General features: G+C 44.3%; 1 protein-coding gene across 3 annotated transcripts in view; it reads right to left on the reverse strand.

The window, feature by feature from the left end:
• Positions 1-21,451, reverse strand: part of NTRK2 (neurotrophic receptor tyrosine kinase 2) — a 352,156-nt gene extending 330,705 nt beyond the window's left edge. For all 3 annotated transcript variants that reach the window (XM_087444336.1, XM_004440798.3, XM_087444335.1), the window contains exon 1: positions 20,898-21,451. In XM_087444336.1, the coding sequence (XP_087300462.1) occupies positions 20,898-21,109 (212 nt within the window). In that variant the 5' untranslated portion in view covers positions 21,110-21,451. The remainder of the gene's footprint in view (positions 1-20,897) is intronic.
• Between the last annotated feature and the right edge of the window lie 2,741 nt (positions 21,452-24,192).

Genomic DNA, 24,192 nt, shown 5'->3' on the forward strand with positions numbered 1-24,192 from the left:
TCCTCTGAAGTCTGAGCTCGTAGCCAGTATGTCACACCACTAGGATTGTGGACTTGTAAATCCCGCACCTTTGATAAAGAATAATTTCTAAAATTTCTGCAAAATGGATCTTTACAAATAATCACAGTCTAAAAACAATAGTCATGAAAAGGAATGAGGACATTTTACAGGATGCTGTGATGTATTATATCTAGATAGAGCTAATAGGAGATAAATAAAACATCTTCTTCAGATTCTTATACAATGCCAAACTCAGAGACTGCAGCTTTCTAGAATAGCCCAAATACCCTGGGAAGTTAAGAATACAAGTGCCTGGAAACTAAGAAGTGGCATGGTGGAGGGATAAACACACTCCACTAGCTTCACCTCTTACAGCCCTGTGACCTGGGGCAAGTCCCTATGCCTCAGTTTCCTCATCTGTAAAATGAGGTGACAAGAGTAACCGCCTCAGGAGGTCATTGGGAAATTAGAAAACTGCCCTAGCAAATACGAGGACCTCAATTAATGCTAGTTATTATTAACAATGAGGAGAAGACCAAGGTTTAAGGCCAGGCTTGGTCACTGGCTGATGATCTTAATCTCACCTTACCTCCAGGGACCACATCTGTGGAAGAGGAAACTTGGACTTGACAATGTCTCAGTTCCCTTCAGCACAAAATTATAAGAAAGCTTTAACAAAATATTATGAAGAAAAAATTACACTCTCGGTTTCTCTATGAGTATTTACATAAAATTTTTATCCTCCTCTATCAACAAGGTGGTTCTCAACAAGGAACACCACAGCTTATAACCAGAAAAATTAATTATGAAAAAAAACTTAAACTTGGCTTTCTCCATAAACACATCAGTCTTCACCAGGAAAATATAAGTTTAATTTGTCTTCTGAGCATAGTCTCCCATGCAGACTTAGGATTGTACCCCAGTCTACAAATAATGTGATATGTAAACCATATAAACTGATCAACCAGAAATCACAATGACAGCAAGTAACCTGGATCTAGTCAACACAGGGTCTTTTATTTTTTTCATATTTTCTTATTAGTCACTAACTTCTCCAAATGGGAAGATTTCACATTTTAAAAATCTGAACTTCTATATTCTCTTAAAAATACCCAGAAGGTCCACCAAACTGGACTAGCATTTCTTCCTGGCAACAGTCAGGGCAAGTTCAGTAACATTGCCCCTGGGGGTTTGGAGCACATTTCCAGTTGGTCACATTCCTGACTGACCTTGGCTATTTCACTGGCCCATGGAAAGATTCTATGACACCTGACTTAAATCTTGCTTGTAATTTCCTCTGAGACTTCAATCTTCCAATTGTTCTTCTGAACAGATAAGTCATCTCCATGCACAGAGGTCCCTGAAATAAGTCTCATCAAATAAAATGACACAGAAGTCACAATAAAAATACCTCACTTTTTAAAAAAAGTTACTTCTACCTGTTCCAGAAGCTTTAGAAGCTTCCTCTGTTGCTAAAAACTAACTAAAACTGATACAGACATAGTTGAGTATAATTTCATACTTGCTACAGTGGTAAATAAATCCCTAGGAAGAGCAAAGGATGTGTTTTTTCCTGACAAAAAATCATTTTCCTTCTGACTAATTTACTTAATATCGTTATATATTTCACGTTAGGTCTCAAATCTTTCAATAGGTCTCAATAACCTGCTACAGTAAATGGAAAGACAAGTAACTAACCATGTACCATGACATAGTTTCACAATATTAAATGAAGAGCCCCAGGAAGGAAATGGTCCTGATACCAAACTCCTGTCAAGAAGGAGGCTTAAGTTATGTTTAAGCCAAAATTTTTGTTTTGGGCAAGTGCTCTCTAACATCAGTCAATATGAAACCACCAGAAACATGAGTCAGCCCACTGGGTAACTTGAGGTATGCTCCACAGCTAATTCATCCTGGCAGGCCCATGAGGGGCCATCCCTCTCAGAGTTGGGGGCACCCCAGGAGCCTGAGGGGGCGTCTGGTCACACCTGCTCCTAACAGCTTCTAGGCTAAAACCATCTCTGCTGTGCTCTGCGGGTGGAACTCTGCAGTCTCAAACAAGCATCTGTCCAAGTTCTGGGGCAGTCAAAGGCGCTGCTTCCCCCAGCAAGCCTGGACCTGCCCGCTGGTGCCTCCGCAGCTCATCTAGTCCGCAGTCAGGGTGGCTTCCACCTGGATGAGCACGTGGGCCAGGGTGTTTGGTCTTTGTAAAACGATGTCAGCCTCACCATCTGCTTGTCTGGTTTCCAAAGAGGACGGATCTGGCCTTAACCAGCAACAGAGATTAAAATTTTCCAGGCCCTAGTCAGAGAGGACAACCTCAAATCATCTAGTCCAGCTTCTAGCAAAGCCTGGTTCAGCAAAGGATATGTGGGGATGGGAGACAAAGATCCTGAGTTGTGTTTTATAATTACAGCACAGGGGAATTAAATTCTTGGACCACTTTAGCCTCCTTGCAGAATTCATGTCGTGTCGCTTCCCCCAAATTTCGCTGGGTCTCTCAGTAAGAAGAAAATGAAATCTACTTCTGTATTTTTCATAAAAGCTGTGAATTACATCACTCATTGTCCCTGCAATAGAAATTCCTGTTAGAACACAGTGCCAGACAAAGCTATGTTCCTGTGGAATTAGTAGGCATTCTCCTTCCTAATAATGAGTTTCTCTTTTCACTGAGGACAAATGTCGCACTCAATTACAGCAACTATGTCAACTGTTAGAGTCAGTTCTAGAGAGTTCTAGTCTCTTTTTTTATTCCTCATTCCCTCCCTCTCATTTTTACCTTATTAACCTTATTGCGTAAAATAATTATCAGTTATTCAAAGATTGATGATAAATTGATTACTTGTAACATTTCTAATAGTCATTCGATACAAATTAAGTGGTCATTATGACCCATACGCTGATACTATAAAATTATCTTTTAGTTGTTTTCAAGAAATGAGTTAGTAAATCATTGCATCCATTATTTTTTGTGTTTCAGAGTGATTGTTCATAAAAAAGCAAAATCTTCTTGCAACTCCAACCCAACACAAAATTATCTCTTTTAAAATATGTCTTTTTCTCTTTCCCTGTTATTTCAGACAGATCAATGTTTCACTGAGGACCAGGGGAGAAGAACTTCCCACGATTAGCCCCTGCCTTAAGAAGTCTAAGAAGCGTTCAAGTCAACACTAATCACAGGAGAACATGGTTTTGTAAGCCGTTGGCCCCCAGTCAGGCCAAATCATTCCATACAAAGAGAATTTTTGGAAATAATATTTCTGCTCCAATTCAGGACAGATCACGCATGGTGCAGAGAAAAATGAGCATCAGGCAAAATGGCAAGAAAAGAGAATGATTGGAGTGGTAAGATTTTAGGATCTCTGTGAAGATTTTGGCACAATTTTGCAGCCAACATTTGTGGGCTGTGGGAGTAAGGAGAGTGAGAGAACGTGAGGAACACTTCATTTTATCTTCACTTGTTTCCCTTTACATGGTAACCTTCAGTAACTTTTACAGAAGGCTAGCGATCACTTTTTTGGAGTTAAACTACAAAGATGCTGGTGGAAAGGAATCCCAGTCATAAGTGGTCGTGTAAGGCCACCATAAAGAGAAGATATTTTGCAGAAAGAAAGTGTGAGTGCATCTAAAAATCCTAAACAAATCTCTTATAAAAACTTTTAATCCAAGTAATACATCATTGTTCAAAAGGATGCAAATTTTGAGATACTAGAGTAGTCAAATTCACAGAGACTGAAAGTAGAATGGTAGTTGCCAGGAGCTACGGGGAGAGGAGTGGGCAGTCGTCGTTTAATGGGTACAGAGTTTCAGTTTTGCAAGATGAAAAGGGTTCTGGAGATGGATGGTGGTGATGACTGCACAACGATGTGAACATACTTGATAACACTGAACTGCACATTTAAAAATGGTTAAGATGGTAAATTGCATGCTATGTATATTTTACCAGAATTTAAAAACAAAGAAAAAAAAGACATATTTTGTAAAGCCCTTGCAATTAATGAGTAAGAAAGACAGTTAAAAGAGAAAATGGAGTACGAAGTGACTGATAAACTCCAGTCAGGGGAACTGTTGTAAACAACCTAATAAATAAAATGGAACAAGTCTATCAAGCAAAATAAAGTTGCAGAACAAAGACCATGACCTGAATAACTGTGGCTAAATCTGACCCACGACTGCTTAGCACACAAATGGTCAACATCCCAATCAGCTGAGCACGCCAGGTCCCACAACATGAGAGTAATGAAGAGAACCAACGCCCTTTTACATCTGTCCTCAACCCCAGCGCCTGTCCAGTGCCATACTCAAGGCAGATTCTTTTGCTTTCTTGTCCTCCCCCAGCTCTACAAAGTCTACGTTCCTTCAAAATATAGTTGAGGATAGTCACACAAAATAAAAACTAACAGCTGAGTTCTCATTTTGTGTTGGGCACTGGTGTGAATATTTTACATGCATCAGCTCATTTTAACCTCACAGAAACCCAAAGACAAAGGTTTTATTACGGTCCTTTTTTCATAGCCGGGGGAACTGAGACACAGAGAGAACTTTAATAACTAGTCCAAAGTAGCAGAGACAGACAGCTTCATAGGGGGGCTGTTAACCCACCCAGTATCCTGCCTCACGACCTGTATCACTCCCCCACACAAACTCCCAAAGAAAATGACAAATTAATTCGTTGATCCACCTATGCACAGAAATTGACATATTCAGTGATTTTTCAATTCAGAAAAAAAAAATAATGAGGAAAGGAAACTTTTAGGCACAGTTTTCACAATCCCAGGATCCTGCTGGGGTGCCAGTTAAAAAAAACTATTCATCCATAATGAGCTGTTTCTTAAAATATTATATTCAGATATAAACCTTTCAGGAGTAATAGTAAAATCTGTACGGGGAAGAGAGAAAGGTGGAAACTCATAGCTGCTGATGTTTAACAATCCCCACTAACTGCTGGGGGCAGATCTGTGCTTTGCTGATCCGTCTGTGTCTGTGAAATCACAAAATTTGTTGTAATACAAATCAGGGGAGGAATCCTGCACATGCTGTCCTTCTGGGAAACACGGACCCCCATGCTTGAGAATTTCCCTGAAGAGAGGGGGGCACTGCAATGGGAGGAGAGTCTGGTAGCCTGGCCACCCCACTGCATGCTCCCAGGGCATAAGCCCTGCACTTCCTCTGTTCCAGAACATCATCATAGCTCAAAACTATGATGATGCAGAGGCCAGATCCACAAGGCAGAGGCCCAAACAGCCTTGTCCCTAGAGCCCTTAGCTCTGGGCAGTGGGCCCAGGCATGTTAGAGGCCCTCACTCTGGTACTTTTCCAGCCAAGTTCCTCCGTATGAGGCAAGGAGTCTACTGGGCCAACAGGCTGCTCCTACCTGGAAATCACACCTTCCTTCTTGACCTAGTAGGATCCCAGAATTCCCTACCCAAAGGCCCTGAGCCCACTCCCAGGGCCTGTGCAGCCCTTTTCTATGAGTCTGTCCTCCTGAGGCTGTGCCATGCTATAGATGTGCATGCCCCTAGGGACAATGGTGTGGGGGAGGGGGAGGTCCAAGGCTGCTGTCTGTGTTGGTGTTGATGGAGTTCGGATGTGTAGGCTGGAATGTCTACACAGCTTTGAGAGAGAAGAGTGGGAGTGATCTGACTGGGGAACTCCACTGATGACCTTCAAAAGGTCATATAGGGGCCGGCCCTGAGGCCTAATGGTTAAGTTCGGCACGCTCCTCTTTGGCAGCCCCAGGTTCAGTTCCTAGGCACAGACCTACACCACTCGTTGGTGGCCACGCTGTGGCGGCAACCCACATACAAAATAGAGGAAGACTGGCACAGATGTTAGCTCAGGGTGAATCTTCCTCAGCAGAAAAAAAAAAAAAGGCCATACAAGTGGTAGGAGTTGGCCTAAGTCTTGTAACCCAGGATCCAGAAAAGTGCAAGGTAGGAGGACATGTTCAAAACAAATTTATTGATGGACTAATTGACTAAATGAATGAAAGAAGTGATCAATCAATCAACATTTACATGTATAAACAGTCAATTCCTATCCTCCATTTCAGCTATCCATGGGAAAAGATAACTTTGTCAATAGAATATCTATTGCTCTCTAAACTGTCCCTGCATAGATATAAAATACAATGAAAGGAGAGTGATGACAGAGTGGATTCTAGGCTAGGCTGGGGTGGGGGGGACCAAAGGCTCAATGGCTCCCTCAAGGGACCAGGCAGTTAAGTTCCAGAAGACACTTCTTACTGGTGAGAGGGCAATTCCCTGAAAGAATAAATGAGATGGCTAGGAAGTTAAACCCCAGATGGTCACCCAGGCTTACCATGAGAGCCAGTGACTCAAGCCAAAATAAGACTCTTCTCATCAGAGTTAAACGTTGTATGTTGGTTCCATAACGCCCATTCTTTTTTTTTTTTTTTTTGTAAGGAAGACAAGCCCTGAGCTAACATCCGATGCCAATCCTCCTCTTTTTTGCTGAGGAACACTGGCCCTGGGCTAACATCCGTGCCCATCCTCCTCTACTTTATACGGGACGCCGCCACAGCATGGCTTAACAAGTGGTGCATGGGTGCACGCCCAGGATCCCAACCGGCGAACCCCAGGCTGCCACAGCAGAGGGCGCGCACTTAACCGCTTGCACAACTGGGCCAGCCCCTATAATGCCCATTACTTTTTAAAAATTAACTTTCAAAATACACTAAGAGTCTAAACTATATTCATTTGTATGTACATTATGAACATACTGCATAGTGTAAACGTAAATAAATGGATGTTATTTATCTCAAGGGAGAAATATCTTTTTGGATTATTCAACACAATCTGTTCACCTATACACTTCCCCACTCTATTTTTAAAAGCTTTCCAATCTCATATGTCTATCAGTTGTTTTATGATCAATTTTTCAAACTATCAAAATTTCTACTGAGCTTGATACCGTTAATTATTATAAATATAAAAGAAGCCCCACCAAACATTCACAGGATCAGCCCAACACACCTTGATTGCAAAGGCACAAAGTCTGTGCATCAGATGGCACATCCAACTGGACCTGACACACCATCTTTTTATACTCCTGATGTCTGTGGTTCTTTAAGGAAAATGAACAGTCTACCAACCCTACTACAAGAAGCATAAATCACATCTGAAACCACACACCAGAACCCCAGAACCGCATTTAAGTGAAGCACCACAAATGCAGTCACAGGGAAAACTGCATTGATCCACAGGGACAGCATTATTAGCTCTTACACCACAGAAAAGGCACAAACCTTTCTCATTAGACCTATCTGTTTGCTGCAGATCAGATGTCCCTGGAACGATTCTTTTTCCTGGATTTACCTCTGTTGTTGAGCTGGCCTGTTGTGCATCTCTCTTCATCTGCTTGCCCTCATCCTCCCCTCTCTGCCCTATCCCTTCTTCCTGTTGGGTATGTAATCAGCCTGCCTCAACAAAGCTTTGCCTTTCTTCCTTTCCAGCTACGCTATATCCCTACAATGAATCAATTTCTTACTGTGCATGAACCAACGTTGTGCTATTTAATTCCATAAAGGTTATTTATTTAAACAAACATCTTAACCTGATGGCTTTAGAACAGTCATATCTAGAAATTTACATATTGATGGCCCAAAGAACAATACTCTTATTTGGAATTCTAGATGATAGACCAGTATGGGAGTGCGCGTGTGTGTCCACACGTATGTGTATAATGTGGAGATCTGGGACATTGTTCTGGGTGCTGGGGAAGAGCAGTTAACAAGACCCGCATGGTCCCTGCCTTCATGCCGACAGTATTCTAATGGTGTGGACAGACAGGTAGCCAGGCATGCATTTACGATGCTAAGTGACCTACGCTGGGATTGAGAAACATGGGAGGCTATGAGAGAGCCTGGTGGAGACACACAGCCCAGTGGTAGGACGGCCAGTGTGCAGCCTGGGAGGTAAGTGAGAGGACAGCTCAGCAGGGGAAGTGAAAGCTCAGAGTGGATGTATCATCTCATCGAAGAAAAAGAGAGGCAAGAAACGGGGCTAGAGGTTTGAACCGGAGGATGCAGGGCTTTAAGACTCATTTAAATATATAAATGTAATGCTATCTTAATTTAAAACACCAATATAATGTGGAGTTAGGCAAGCAATTCCTAGAATTCATATGGAAAAATTATCATGCGAGAATAACCCTGAAAATTCTGAAAGAAGAGATGAGTGATTGAGACCAATACTTCAAGTAGAAAAAAACAACGACATGAAGTTTTAGGAGATAAAAAGTTTAGTGCTGGCATGTAAATAGACAGACTGATTAACAGAACAGGGTAGATCCCAAAATAGGACCAAATACAAAGGTGATCTTCGTCTATAACCAAATTGTTATTTTAAATTAGCGAGGAAAAGGTAGACATATAATCAACTGTGTCAAGAGATTTGATTAGCTGATTGGCTGTCTTGAAAAGATAATAAAACAATTTTTTTTTGCTACTTCACTCCTTATATTTTAAAAACTCAGATGAGGTGAAGCTTTAAATACAAAAGTATGAAGTAGTAAAAGTAGTGGAAGAAAATATAGGAGACTTAATTTACGCTCCTCTTAGCTATATTTACAACATAGAAGCCATAAAGGAAATAATAAATTTTACTACAAAAATAATTTTGTTCTGTGTTACCACAAAAAGGAGAAGAAGAAGAAATATCATAATCAACATCAGAGGACAAGCAAAACATTAGGCAAAGTATAAATTTTCTTTTTGTTAAATAGATTTTATGAATCAATTTTTTGAAAAGGCCACCAACGCAATAGAAAAAAATAGCTAAAGGATATGACAACGTAGTTCACTGAAAAAGAAATACAGATGACTTACGTACATATAAAAAGACTTTCAACCTGGATCATAATTACAGAAATGCAAAATAAAACAACGGTGAAGACCATTTCCCAGGAGTCTGACTGACAAGGGTCAAAAGGTTTGATAACAAATAGTATTGGCTTAGCTGTAGTAAAACAGACGCTTCCAGTCTGGGTGGGAGAATAAAATGAGGTGATCTCTTTGCAAGACAACTTGGCAATATCTATCAAAGTCACGAATGTCTTGCAAATGTCTCTGCAATTCAAATTCTAGAAACTTTTCTTATAGATAAAATCATGCATGTGTTTAAGAACTTGCACACAAGGTTGTTCAAAAGGAGGCCAGTAGAATATAGTCTATTCATTCAATGGATTACTGTGTGGCTGTGAAAAAAATAAGGTTGGTGTACATATGCTGATATAAAAACATTTTTAAGATACATCATTAAGTAAAAAAACACCAAGATACAGAACAGTGGTATAGCATGTCCTCATTTTCATACAAAAGAAAAAGGCATACATATGTCCTCATGTGTGTGAAGCAACCGTTTCTGGAGGCAGATACACGCAACTAAAATCCAAGTTGCTACTGGAGAGGGGGGCTGAGGGGTTGGAGGGTTGCAATCCGTGATGGAGGGAGACTAATATTTCATGATACACTCCTTTGTGCTGTTTGCATTTCTCACCACATTCAAATATTACTTTTTTAAAAAGTTAATTTCTAATAAAATTCCATACGATAAAATTAATGCACTTCAAAGAAAAGATGTGCAAAATCTCTTTAAGGAATCTGAAAGGATCCCAGGCTTGAGCAAAGCTTGGCTAAAGGCACTAACCTTTCCAAAGAAAGAATGTGTCAATCAGAATTGGTGCCGGGCAGTGAATGAAAGAGAGAAAAAGGAGTGTCCATCCAGGGGACACAGGTCTGGGCCAAAGTACTTCAAGTTCTGCACTCTCTTTGTGAAGGCTCTCCCATTATGGAGATGGATGCCTCGGGCAAGCTTAGCTTAATGCCATTTAACATTTTAAATGAAGAATTAAGTGCCCTTGCTCCAATTCCAAGATCACCAAGCAAGCTTCCAGTTATAATTTGTTCTCCTTTATAGATCTGATGGTGTAGAAAGCAACTGTTATGCTGATCTGTGTATTTGCGGTTCTGTGTGATAGTTATATGCCTCGCTATACAGCAATATAGTGACAATCTGGTTTTGTTTTTTTAAAACTAAAAAAAGGAACAAAACTTTGGACTTTATTTTAAGAGACAAGGGGAGCCACAGGGCAATCAGAAGCAGTGACATAAGATCAGCATTTTAGAAAGACCACTCCAGCACAGTGGCATATGGGTAGAGAGAGGGCAAGGCTGGAGGCGAGGATGCCAAGGAGGAAGCAGCTACAGTATTTTAGGCAAAAATTATGGTAGAAGGAATTAATTCTTTTGTTTATGTAAGTACTTGTTTGACATTCGTTTCCCCTCCCAGACTGCAAGCTTGGTGAGCAGAGATCAGATCAGTCTTTCTCACCACCACATCCCAAGTACTTAGCATGACACAGAGCACAGCCCAATGGATATTTGTTGAGAGAAAGAGAGAAAGAAAGAAAAGAAGGCAGTAGAGATTTAAAAAATTGAACAAATTTAAGAAATTGGGAAATTTATGAAAATGAATCAGCAAGATTTGGTAATTGAATGAACATAGGGGTTAAAGAGGGGGAGGAGGCAAGGTTCCCGGCATATATTACCAAGTGGACGGTGTGCCATCCATTAAGACAGGAAACACAGGAGATGGATTTGGAGTGAGGATGATGAATTTAATTTAGAAATGTCGAGTGTGACACACTATGACATATCCAAGAGGAATGGTCATAGGCAGCTGGGCACATGAGCCCAAAGGTCATCATTGATAGTTGATGGGAACATAGATTAGGACATCATCAGCATGCAGAAGGCAACACAAGTCACGGACAAGGGTGACGTCACCCAGGGATAGCCCAGAAAGAGAAGCGGCCCTAGGACAGAAGCCCAAGAGACATCAACTTTTAGGGGCACAGGAAAGGGTGCCAACAAGTCAGCCTAAGCAGCAGCAGCAAGAGGGACTGGGAGAAAGCAAGGAGAGTGCAGTGACACCGAGGCCAAAGGAAAAGGATGCTTCAGGAGGAAGGGCGTGAGAAATGAGGCCAAGTTCTGTTACAAAGTAAGTAAGAGAAGGACAGAGAACTATGCCTTGGATTTAGCCCCGGGAAGGTCTTTGGAGACAGTGGAGGAGAGCGAGTTCAAGGATGCAGAGGACTGAAGCTAGATTAGAAGGTGAGGAAACAGACATCATGAATACAGACCAGTCTTCTCAGGTCAAGCTTTGAAGGGAGAGGGGAAAGGGCAGAGACTACACATGGATGGAAGGAGAGGGAGGCAACGGTGCTAAAGGAAAACTGTTCGAGGATGGGAGAGACCTGGTTCTGCTTAAACTCCAATGTTTACAAGAGAAAGAGACTGAAATACAGGTGAGAGAGGGAAAGTCGCTGACAGAGACAAGTTTAAGAGGATGGGATCTGTACAGACGTGGAGTGATTAGCTTCAGCCAAAAGACACTCCAGCCCTTCCATCCTGATGGAAGGGAAAGACTGGTTTCAGGGGCAGGCAGCTTGCTCACATGGAATAGGAGAAGATGAGGCCACAGAACATCACAAATTTTTGAGAGAGAGGAAATAACAAAACTCAGCTGGGTGATTGCTATCACAGGAAGTAGGGACTGGGGATTGTTCACATCCAGTCTACACATCTACGCCTTTCACTATTAAATGGTGAAAACTATGCACAATTGGGAGGAAGCACTCTATAAATGGCCCCATGGCTGGCTGAAGCTGAAACAATCACCATATAAGTGTGGGTTTTAGCCTCAAGTGCACTGACTGTCCTTATCACATTATAAAAATTAGATGTTTATGCATCTGTCTCTCCCATTAGATATTAGCTACTCAGGAGCTCCTTGCCTCAGTACAGTAACTTATTTGTCTGTGGCATCCCAGTGTCCTCAATAAACACTAGTTGAACTGAACTAATGGTTGCATGAAGTTTGAATTAGATGGCAGGCAGCCCACATGACAATTGGGAAACACGCGGTAAACTATTCCAGCCAGGATGAAAGGAAAACTCGATGGGGGCAGAAAGATGAGATCTGATTTTGGTGCAAGCTCCTGTTTTGGGGTTCTCAGAAGGTGGAGACTGGCCAAAGAGGCAAGCCGGTTAGAAATCCCTCCAGAGCACCATCCACAGAAATGGACCAAGAGTGGGCTGAAAATGTCAGAACACACACACCATGACAGGTGTTCTGATCAGACACGACCCTGTGGATTAGCGGATACAATTACTGAGACTGCAGGTACACAGGACATATTAAGAATACTATCTCAGGAAAAAAGTAAAAGTTTGCTTCAATTAGTGGGAAACCATGGGAGCACTGCCAACCCAGGATGGCAAGGGGCAAGGCAACCTGCAAAGCCATCGGACCTCAACTGTGGAGTTGGATTTAGAGAAAACTCACAGATAGAACTGCTGCTGCTTAAGCTACCAAGGGAACTGCTGCAAGCTCTATGTCGGCCCCAGGGGAGGAGGCAAAGGTGAATTCCAGAACAGAAAAGGAAACACTAGCGCCCATGGCTGACTGATTCAGAACCATGGAGCCTTTCAGGGGTTAGCATCCATCCAAGCCCCAATCTCCTCCTTCAAGGAGGAAACTCTGGCTGGTGAGATTAAACAGCTCCCCCAGGATCCCAGGTTCTGATACTGTGAGAGTGTGGATATGAACCCCACCTCCCATCTCCCCACCCAGAGCTCCTTTCAGTTACACCAGGTTCCTATACATTGTTGCCTCTCTGATGGTATTAACCTTATCAAGCTAGGTTCAGTGGGAATGAAGGTGGTTGACCCACAGGTCCTGCAACCCAAGATTTCTTTACAATCTGTTAAAGGGGCTTTGGAGCCAGACAGATGCCTGTTTGAGAGAGAGAGAGAGTGTGTGTGTGTGTGTGTGTGTGTGTGTGTGTGTGTGAGTTGAGGGTAGTGGAGCGGGGGACAAGAAACACCACTAGAAACAGAGGAAGGAGACTGAAGAGTCACAAGGGGAAAAGGCCAAATGCAGGAATGCAAGGGAAGCATCCCAGGAGCAGAATCTTCCATGATACTCTTTGAGTTTGGGGTGGCAGAAGCAGAGCCCTGAAGTGAGGCTGCGGGCAGACTAAGAAGCGTGTTGTGGTTTGGGTTTGGTTGGGTCTTTTGGAGAGAAGTGCTTGTTTTTTTATCAGACCTTGCCAGAGAACTTAGCGGCCTTCACATCAAGTTCTCTCACCCACCACTCCCCACCCCTGCACACACGAGTAAACCAAGGCCAGAGAAGGGAAGTGAGCTGTCCCCACAGTGAGTGACAGTCAGGGAAGTTGGGCACAGGCCCCTCTGCCACCTCACAGCATGGGAATCTAGGGCACACCAAGTAGAGACAACTTTTGTGACAAAGACTAAAGTTTACAAGAGCCTCTTTTTAGATTGCACTATATTTCAAAGGTTGAAAACCAAAATTCTAATATCTTTTGGTTTAAATTACACTACTGTAGAATTGTTCTAAAATGCCTCACTTATGATAATATAATTTTCGTTTATATTGAGAACTGAACAAAGAGGACAGACCCAACGGGTCTCTGAGCAGCCAGGTTGACTAACTGAGTCAATCTTCTAATGCTCACTCAGAGAAGAACCTTTGTCAGGTCCTCATCAAGGGAAATCCAGAATGATTAAAACAAAATTAAAAGTCTGAGTGGGGATGTAATGGACAGCATGGTGACTATAGTTAATAATATGGATTGTATATTTGAAAGTTGCTAAGACAGTAGATCTTAAAAGTTCTCATCACAAGAAAAAAATCTGAAACTATATATGGTGATGGATGTTAACTAGATTTATTGTGGTGATCATTTCACAATACATACAAATATCAAATCATGTTGTACACTTGAAACTAATATAGTGGTATATGTCAATTATATCTCAATAAAAAAAAAGTCTGGGTGGTTTAAGGAAGTAAATCCTAAATTATTAGGAAAATTTTACCATTCAAGATAATTAAGTCTGAAAGGACGCCACACCTAATGGAGTTTTATAAATATATTTATAGAGTCATAGGCACATTGTACACACACAAATAGAGTTCTGGTGTGTGTGTCCAGAGAATTGTTGGGACGTGAAGATCACAGGAAAGGTGGGATGCTAAATAGCAATAGGTCTTTATTTGCAATAAAAAGGGGACCCTAAAAAGATATGTGATTATTAACATTTTTATTCTATACTAGAAGATGCAATATTCCCAAGGGCACACAAATCACTTATCTCCTAAAAGGATAAAAGATTGTGAAGGAGGAGATGATGATGGAAGGGGAAAGACACGAGATGAAGCCCCAGTCCACCTCCTTCCCACCGCCATGTTATTTGACTTGTGAACATTTATTTGAATCTCTACACTTCTCAACTTTTCTGGGCTCTTGAGCCCAAATTGGGCAAGTGGGGCCAAGCAGACAGAGCCATAAGCAAGACTTTGGATAGGGTTCTTTCTGGAATTATGCTCTGCTTGCCCAGAGAGCCCTGGGCAAGCCAATTAACCTGACAGTCCCTCTGAGGCTGTTAAGACCTTCCCACCTACTTCAGAGCGAGGTTTTAAATCTAAATAAGCAGATGTCGATAAAGTGTCTTTCAGGTCCCTGGGGAGAAGCCCTGCGAGAAACAGAGGTATGTCTCAGAGCAGACCATGGATAATATACAAAATGGTAGCAGAATGAATTCTGGATGTGAGTCAACAATCCTTAAGCTTGTTTACTGGCTCAGCCACTGAGCTCAGCCATCAATCCTGGGGCAATGAGAAGTCAGGGGTGAAAAAGAAGGTGGGGAAGAATAAGAACTCTCTAACCACAGCTCTTTCATGAGGGAGCTAAGACAAACTTTGTATAAAGGGCTGTGGGTTCCTCCACTTACATAATCACCCTTGACTGCGGCAAAGACTCCCCAGGGGTAGCAGCCTTCATTCTGCTCTGTCTGTTCTGCCCTCCCTCCAACCCCAACCTGCCAAGATGGTTCAGCAAGCACAAGGTTAGCGTCCCTCATGCTGCCAACTCATGAAGGCTTTTCTCTGCAGCTTGACTTTTGTGCATGAATTGCTTAGAGGAGGAAGATTTGAAACTAAAAAAAAAAAAAAAAAAAATCACAGTAAACTAAACAAAAAATGCATTTCTTCCTATGGGAAGATAAGGTCATTGCTTTGGGATCAGAAGCTCATGTACTTTTTAATTACTTTCTCTAGTAGAAAGTGGTTTGCAGAGACTTAGCCAGACTAAGCTTGTCTTCACATCTCTGATGCTTCTAAAATGGTGGGCTGGAGTCAGGTTCAGTCCAAGGACACAGAACAGAGGGGCAGCACCCTAAAGCAGAGGCGGTTTCCTTTGGATGCTAGGAGGAAGAGCTTCTAGTCCCCTCCTCATCTTCAATGAGTCCTGGCCTTAGGCGACTCTCTTCACTGCCCTTGGTTTATGCAGAGGAGGTTGGAGGAGAACATTTCTAACGCCCCTTCTCCTTCTATGGTCCTGATTCAAAGTGATCCTGTGACCTTGGGCTCTTCAGTCAAGCACTAACATGCCATCAGCCTTATTAGCAGTTCACATTTAAAAAGACATGGTTTGGGGAATTGTCAGAACAGATACTGAAAACATGCACACGTGACACTGTGACACCAAAGGTCCTCAGATTCTCACACTGCCAGCACCACCCTTGACTTCATAGCTGCTGTATAAACTGTATTATCTCCATATCTGAAGCTTTGTAGAACTTCAGAGCTGGGATAAGCTTGTCTGAGCATTGGATCCAAAGCCCCCCATTTACATCTGACAAGCTCAGGTCCAGAGACACTGGGGCGGCTTCAAGAGCAGGTAACTCCTGACTCCAGCTTTCTATAACATACTTTTTTTTTTCACGTGTAAACTTAGTATCCATGCCTTACTTTTCTTCCCGGGGTTTGGAACAATTACAAGCATTCATTCCTTCCTCTCCCAGATCAATATTTACGACTTCCTAGTCCTTTGGACAGCCCTGAGAGCAAAGTAAGTGGTGAGAAGGCACCCTGATTATGTGGGATCTTTGCCTTTTTTAATGGAGTTCGATCAGCAATCAAATATAGAGCTAAAATTATCAGGCCACTGCAGGGCTCAGATCTCTGTCACCTGGGGGGGAGGGTGAGATTTGTGCTTTAAAATAGCTCAACCAAGTAGATTATGAAAACAATCAATCAACTATTAACAATCCAAGGTTCAGTTTTTTTCTCTCCCTTTCTGTCTCTCACACACATCAAACAAGTAAAACGTTTGCCCTGTCTAAATAATCTCTCCCCAAAATCATCCAATTGATTTGTAAACATCAAGAGGAACCAAATTGGCATTGCTCCGAGGGGTAGCAGGTTCAATGCCACATTCTACCCTGCAGTTTTTGAACCTACAAGAAGCTCTCTAGAGAAATGGCAAAGTTAGTCTGAGGGATAACGGCAGTGTATGGTATTCATGGTAATGTTTCTTTCTCTAACAGGCAAGATGAGCAATGAGTTAAAACTGGAGGCACTTCCTTAGTACCAAAGGCAAAGAAAAGAAAGGAAAAGAAACCAAAAAAAGAAAAAAAAGAAAAAAGAAATTCAATTTCCCTTTCTCAGCTAAACAAAAACTCTAGGTTTTATACTCCTATGACCTAGATATAGTCAAAGAGATCATAGAGAATGTTCCTAGGGAGAAAGAGACCTCGACTCTCAACTGTTCAGCCAACTTTTCAGCTTAGAAAACGTCTTTACAAGAGAATATTGAAACAGACACAAACAGAGTTTTATGGGATAGAAACAGTGACAGAGCCTAAACAGAACTAAACTCAGCGCTGGGGAGCTGTGACCACATTATCTCAACTTCCCATTACTGGCTTGTAATAACATACAACCCAGGCTCTTCTCTTAACTCTAGTGCTCTGAATTCCCATAAGGAAATATCACTTTTCAGAGTAGGAAAAAAATCACACACATTTTCTTGTGTAGTCAATGAGAGGTGATGGAGAGGGGGAGGGGGAAGAAAGTGCAGTCAGAAGGGTCACAGGCTTTTCAATTGTTTTACCCGATGTAGTAAAACCCTCCATACTGCAGAGGTTGAAGGTACGAAACTAAGAAGACTGCAAATGGGTGTGCTGAGCTGAATTCTGTAAATACCTTCACTCTGAAGACAGCATGTTTGCAACTCCAGCTTGCAAGTTGTCCTAAATAACGAATGATGTAAATTGGACTGCCTGATTTATTAACAGGTCCAGTGTGGCTTATGTAACCACACTTGAAACTTAGTCTGTGGTTCTTAAATGCATGCAAAGCATAATCCAAAGTTCTAGAACCCCTAGTGGAGGGGCTGAGAAGTAAACACCAGAGTAATAAAAACCGATGCCTTTCACTGAATGCTTATAAATGCCAGAATTTTTTTTAGTACAATTAATGAGAGTGGAAAAGCTTACTAAGGTGAGAGGGCCAAAATCAATGTATTAATAACACAACATTACATCTGCTTAACCAAGCCAACAATAAATTGCACATAGAACCTCCCTCTGGCAGCAGAAGCTGCAAATTCTATTTATGTTGTACTAAGAAGAAAAATATTAGACTTTTCTCCAACCATTACCCCCAAAATCAGAGAATAACAACCAATAAACTCATAAAAAAAGGTCATAACTGGTCTTCATAAAATAGGGGCAATATGAAAATGCCTGCTCTTTCACAACCATGTGAATATACTTAACACTACTGAATGGTACACTTAAAAATGGTTAAGATGGTAAATTATATGTGTTTTTGACCACAACAAAAAAAAATGCATGCCCTATTTTAACTATGCCTTTCACCAGTTAGTTTAGACAGAACTTGTCTTTGCAATGCATTTTGGCACTTGCTACAACTGAGACTTACATGGCTGGTTACATAATTCCAACAACAAGCTTTACTCTTGAATTCTACTTATATGTGACAATGGTTTTGAATTCCACTTATATGTGACAATGGTTTTGCTTTTAAATTTAATTTAGCACTGCTTTGGTAAAAACTATCTCCAAATAACAAAAGCTGGCACTTATCAGCAGTGTGACGTTGGGGAGATGTGATGTATATCTATAGGCAGAGAGAGATGATTATGTTAGTGGGTAAAGGTAGGAGTTACATACTGGGATGGGAAGATTTTTAATAACAGGTTCAAACAATGACTCTGAAAGGAAGACGTCAGCTTGGCTTAAAATAAGCATGTAGAAAAAAATAAAATTCTATTTCTTAATTAATCTATGCATATAGTTTTAAAATGTTCAACCACAGGCTCTCTCTGAATCCTAAAAGGCACAGTGGCTGTACTTTCCCCAAATATATAGATATTGAAAGAGATACTATTTTTAAATGATACAGTAAACTGTTGCTTCAGCAAGTTCTAATCACTGTTTATTTACTTACATTATTCCTACTTAAAAAAAAATAGAAAGAGGTAACTTCAGCTAAACATCGTTAAACCAGAACACTTTAAATCAGGTTATTTTAGGAATTCCATTGGGTCTAACAATAAAGTAAAAAAAAAATGTGTAATGTGGTTCCAACTGTAGCTGGTATCTACTGGCCAAGAATTTAAAAGCTGTTCAAGCAAATATTAATATGTAAGAAAAAGAGCACAGATGGTGTCATATAAGGATGTGAGGGAAACAGGCTCATCCACTGATGTCATTTTGATATCAAAACGGTAGAATTCAAAATAATTATATGAAGTGCTTTCCAAACAAGGATTTCAATACATTTTATAGATAAAGACACCAGGGCACAGACTGGCTGGGCTCCCACCAGGCCAAGGGACAGAGCAGAGAGCAGACTTCTTCTCACAGCTCACAGCTACAGCCTGACTAACCTAAGTCTCCACCCCGAACGCTTGTCCCTACACACCTCTCAAATCTTTCCATCTCAGTAGATTTTCAAATCAAAAGGAAAAAAAATAAGAATAGAAATTAGTAGAGCCATTTTTGAATGAATAGCTGTGACAAATTCTTGGGTAAATATAAAATAAAATCAGTTTTAAAAAGCCTGGGAATAGGAAGCTGCCATCAGATATACGAGGCACGATAACAGCGATTGTGAGAATGGATGTAAGAAAGCCCTGCTCAAATCCATTGATTTCACATATATCAGGCAGCTAAGACCACTAAGGTTTAAAATAATATTTTTTAAATTTAAGGAGAGTTTTATTTTCTTTTTCTCCAATTATGGCCTTAAAAATATTAAAGTGAAAAAAATGTTGAAGTAAAATGGTTGGCCCTATCTCATTTCCTCCTTCATTATATATCTATCATCTAATAAAGAATTTAAAAACAAACAAACAAAAACCAACAACCCGCTGTATAAAGGCACTCCTCATGGGCTTAATAGTTTGAAGGGCTTTGAATTCCCTATGGCTTCCTGCATCAACTACTGACACCCCATCTCATGAAAAAGACACAGATCCTGACAAAAGGCCACAGACACTTGGACCAGCCTGGCGAGTCTCGACCAGCCCAGCCCAGGGCCAGCACAGCTGGGGCCCTGCCCTCCCTTCCTCTCCGGCCCTGGCTGCTGCTGTCCGTGCCAAGAGACTGAGACCTGAGCATCCTGGATCCAGCCTGACAGCTGGCTGCTCCCGGCACATCTCAGCTCCGCTAGGCCTGCAGGTTCCCCTCTGTTCTGTTGTCATTTCCTTCTGCCCGAGCCTTATAACATGAGCATCACCAGCAGAACAAACAACAGAGACTAGGAAAGTCTCTTACTTACATTAAAAAACAGGTTATCTCGGTCAACTACGTTGGCAGAAACAGGGAGTGCATTTTCTGTAGGGGGGGAAGCATGCGCACTCGCCAACCGGAAGGCCACAGCCCAAGCCCTACTTTCAGGGCTGCCTACCTTAGCGTCAAACACCGTTAGGAAAACCGGGAGAAACTTTGCCTTACAATCCTCTACACAGATGAATAAAATCTCATGTTGATAAAAGGACAAAGTCCCTAGGAAATAATAAATAAAACATCTCTAGTCGAGGTGCCGGGGAATTTTGGAGAAAGGGCTGGTGAATTTCTATTTGGTAATGTATTTGTCACAAGGCATCAGAATAGAAGGACAGAAATACACAATACTGCTTCTCTATCAGACCAGAACAGGCGCACACATTTCCAGGGGCATAGGGGTCCCGTGCTAAAGGCAGCACTCATCAGAGTATTACACACTGCTTTATCATCGAACCTAGTCCTGGGAAATTATTCAATTGGCAATTAAGATTTATAATCCAAATGGTCTCAAAATTATATCTCTGGGAAGTCAAGTCCAAATTAAATCAAAACAGGCTTTTAGGCTTCCAAGATCACATTTTCTCTTTTGAGCGAGTGCATTTCAACACTCAGAACTTCTCCTCTTACAGATCATTTTCAAGGCCATCTCTGGATGCAATCTCCTAAGCAGAATCTGATATATTAAATGAAAAGGGAAATCGGTGAACTGCAAAGCTCAGAGAAAGAGAGAGATAGCTTTAAGGGGGAGACTCTAACCTCCTTCAACAGATTTCAGAAAGTAAATTATTTTAACATCCTTTCTAGTCAAAGAAGTTCTCTTAACATCACACACACACAGCAGCTTACCAAATGAATATGTCCAAAACTAAGTTATTGCATATGGATGAGCCTAAAGCACATTCAGCAGGCCTTTGAAATAGAAAGTGGATATGGAATCCTTTCCCACCAGGAATATATATATTTATATTATTGACATATATATTTAAAACATACTTTAAACAGTCACACTTCTCCCCGCGTTAGCAGCCCCAAGCCTGTGAAATAGACAGGTAACTGACAGATAGCCCAGTTCCGCGTCTCTCATCTCTGACTTTCCCCAGACTTGAGACAACATTCACGCCCAGGACGGACCTGCCCGGTCAGCCGCAGCCCTACGGGCAAGGAGAGAAGTAGGAACACCAGGAACTCACATTTCAGTGATGTTCTCAGGGTCTGCAGCGTTAGGCTCCAACCTCGGAAATGCCATGATGCCAGGAGAAGGTTCGCTGCACCAGATCCGAGAGGCGCTGCATTTGCAGGACATGGGACAGGCCAGAGCGCCCCTCCAGAAGCCCACGACCAGCCAGCAGAAGCCCCAGAGCCGCGCCATGGCGGGTCCATGCCATCTGGTCCAGGACGACATCCCTAGCCGCCAGTGCCAGCCCGAGTCAGACTGAGTAGTGACCCTGCGCTGCACCGGCTGGCCACCCCTGCCAATGCTAGGTGGCCTTTACCGCGCTCGCCGCTCTCTCTACTCGGTGCTTGTCGCGGGCGCGCAGAGCAGAGCGTGTCCGGAGCTGAGCGTGTCCTGGCGGGTGGCACCGTTCACAGTGGCCGGGGCATCTCGGGCCGCCTCACAGGGGGCGCTACCGCCGCTCGGAGCTCCGCCGCGGCAGCCGCTGCATGGCCTGGCGCGCCGGGCACCGGCCGGCGGCGCTCCCGGGACTCTCTGGGGCGCAGGCTCCTTGCTAGACGCGCACTGGGATCCGGGACTCACCTCCGGGCTGAGGACAAACAGACACGCATAAGACTGAGTGCAGAACCCCATACACCACGAATTGGGGCACTCTCCCTCCGCGCTTGCGTTACCCCCACCCCCGACCCCAGCCGGGAGACTGTGTATGGATGAGTGCCCAGCTCCGGCCCCAGAAATAAACTTGCCCCTCGATGGCACTGATACCGCTGGGCCACCAGTGTTCCCACCCTTTCTCTAAGCCTAAGGTCGAGGGAGGGGAGATAGGGCAAGGGTCCCTGAGACAGGATTCCATGGCACAGGCCAGGTGAAGGACCCTTTAAAGGGGGACGCGGAGGCTGCCGGCGGCGATGGCCCCGCGACAGAGCCTCCGAATGATGCTGCAGAATCTGCCACGGCCTCTGGGCGCAGGGGGCGCGGGCAGGTGGCGCGGCGCGTCCCACCTGGGGAGCCGCCGCGGCAGCCACAGGGGGGACCCTGAGGGCCGAGACGACGGAGGACACTGTCCGCGCTGCTCACCGGGCTCCGCCGCCTATCGCCCGCCGGAGGCGCCTGTGTCCAGGCTCCTCCTGCCGCCGGGGACTGAGCGCGGAGAGCGCGAGCGAAGGAGCGAGTGAGGCTCTTGCTCCAACCCAATTCCGGGAGCCGCCGCCGCCGCCGCCGCCGCCGCCGCCGCCTCTGCTACTGCTGGCGAAGTGACGTGAGGGCTGACGCAGAGCAGGGGCAGAAACTCCAGAAAATTAGTCTGAAATCCAAAAACACACACGCTCATACACACACAAACCCATAATACCCTCCAGACAAAAGCAACAGGGAGGGGAGGGGAATCTGGGGGCGAGCAGGGAGGAGGGAGGCATCGGTGCCACTGGCCAGAAGCAGACAGCAGCAGCATGTGGGAGTTCACACACGCGCACACACGCACACATCCTGGCGTGTAGACGCGCGCGCCTGTGTGTGTGTGCGCGCGTGAGTGTGTGTCTGCATTTAGATCCAGGTACCTCTGAGATGGACCGTTCCGCCGCTCGACGCCTCCCAGTCCCTAAGTCACACCGCGGTCTCTTCTACATTCGCAGTAAACGCTGCCTCCTTTTTTGAAATGGAAACCCGGCTCGGTTCAGCTCTGAAAAATGCGCTGATTCTTATTATAGGAATCCTCCCTCCCTTCTCCCTCCCCACTGCGTTCTCCTTTCCCATCGTGCCTAAAAGGGAGGGCGAGCAATCCTAAAAATAAATAAATATTGTAAACACCAAAACGTGTTCAGCATTAGTAACCAAAGATAACCGCCCCCATTCCGGGCCATCTATTCGGGGATCCGTGGTTTTGGAGGGTCTTCCTGTTGGTGCTTTTGCAGAGAGAGGGGAATCTCCAAACGCAGCTCTAGCTCTCTAAGTGGGTCTTTTTTCTGCCGTTTTCTGGCATCACACTCCGGGGAAATAGAGACATGTGAGGGGAAGGGAACGCGCCTGACGCGTATTGGGTTCCTTAAATGCGCGGCAGCAACCCTGGCCTGTCCGATGTGTGGCGCCGCGTCATTTTCTCTCATCCTTCAACCTGGCAGGACGCAGCCATTCCCAGATCGTAGCTTCACTCCCCGCGATGCCCACCCCCACGCGGGGCACCCCGAGCCCTTGCTCCCCTGCCGTACCTTGCGCGTTTTCGTGTGTGCGCGGGTGTGCGCGAACGCGTGCCCTGCGCCCGCGCTGCCCCGAGCACGACATGCATCCAGCTACCAAGAAGCCCGGCGCGGGCAGAGCCTCGGGTTCTCACTAGAGACAAACGAGGCCATCCGGGAGGGTCGGGTGACAAACCGTAACTGCTCTGCGGGCGCAGTTAAATGATGGCTGCGGGGCATTCCCAAGCCTTGTCTGAGAATCCTTCTTCCCATTTGCGGATCGGAGAGTCTGTTTTTCCGCAGTCATTTAAAAGGGAACTGGGAAAATGCACCGCAGTGCCTGACACTTCCGAGGGCTCTGGTGCCCCCGCGCGGGGAGAGAGCGCCCGGCACGCTCGGGAGCACCAACCCACCGCCGCGGCCTTGCCTGGCACTGCGCAAGGGGCGCGCTCTGGCGCCAGATGCGCAACCAGCGGCGCCCGAAGCGCGCGCCCCTGCCCTGTCAGCGCGCGGCTCGCCGGGCCTCGCCGAGCTACAGCCGGAGAAAAAGGCGGGCAGCTCTCGGAGCGAAAATGGGCGACCGGATGGGATTTCGTCCAAAAGATAAGAATGGTCACCGATCTGCCCGCAGAGGCTGGGGGTGGGAAGGATCGAGAAACCGAATGTCAAGGTGAATGCTTAGATCTCGGGTATGCCTTAAACATTACGAGGGAAAAGAAAGAGTCTGGGGGAGCTTTTGTACAGATCCCGGGCGCCGAGTGTAACCGCGGGAATCCGCCTGCAGCACCCAGAAATCTTGCTGCAGGGCCGGAAGACAAGGCCAGCAGGTCTGCCTCTCTCCACCATCACTCGGCTGTGACAGGCATTGGGTGCTGAATGACCAGGCTGAAGTTCATTTCTCTACTTGGCCCGGATCCCCTGCTGGGTGAGGACAAAAATGTCTTGGTCCACGTCACAGAGCAGTAACACTCTTCCGCGTGTCTTGCCAGTGTCCTTGAGTGGAGCCGACCCTGAGGAACACCTAGGGGAGCAGTGTGTGCACAATTACCCTCGTCTCTCTCACACTCCCACCCTCATCTCATCTTTCTCACAAGTGGCCCGTTTGCACCCTAGTGGCCGCAATGTGTCAATGCAGCATCC

This window comes from Ceratotherium simum, chromosome 20 (assembly GCF_057802395.1).
Source record: "Ceratotherium simum simum isolate JZ-2026a chromosome 20, ASM5780239v1, whole genome shotgun sequence".
In the NCBI taxonomy this organism is placed as follows: Eukaryota; Metazoa; Chordata; class Mammalia; order Perissodactyla; family Rhinocerotidae; genus Ceratotherium; species Ceratotherium simum.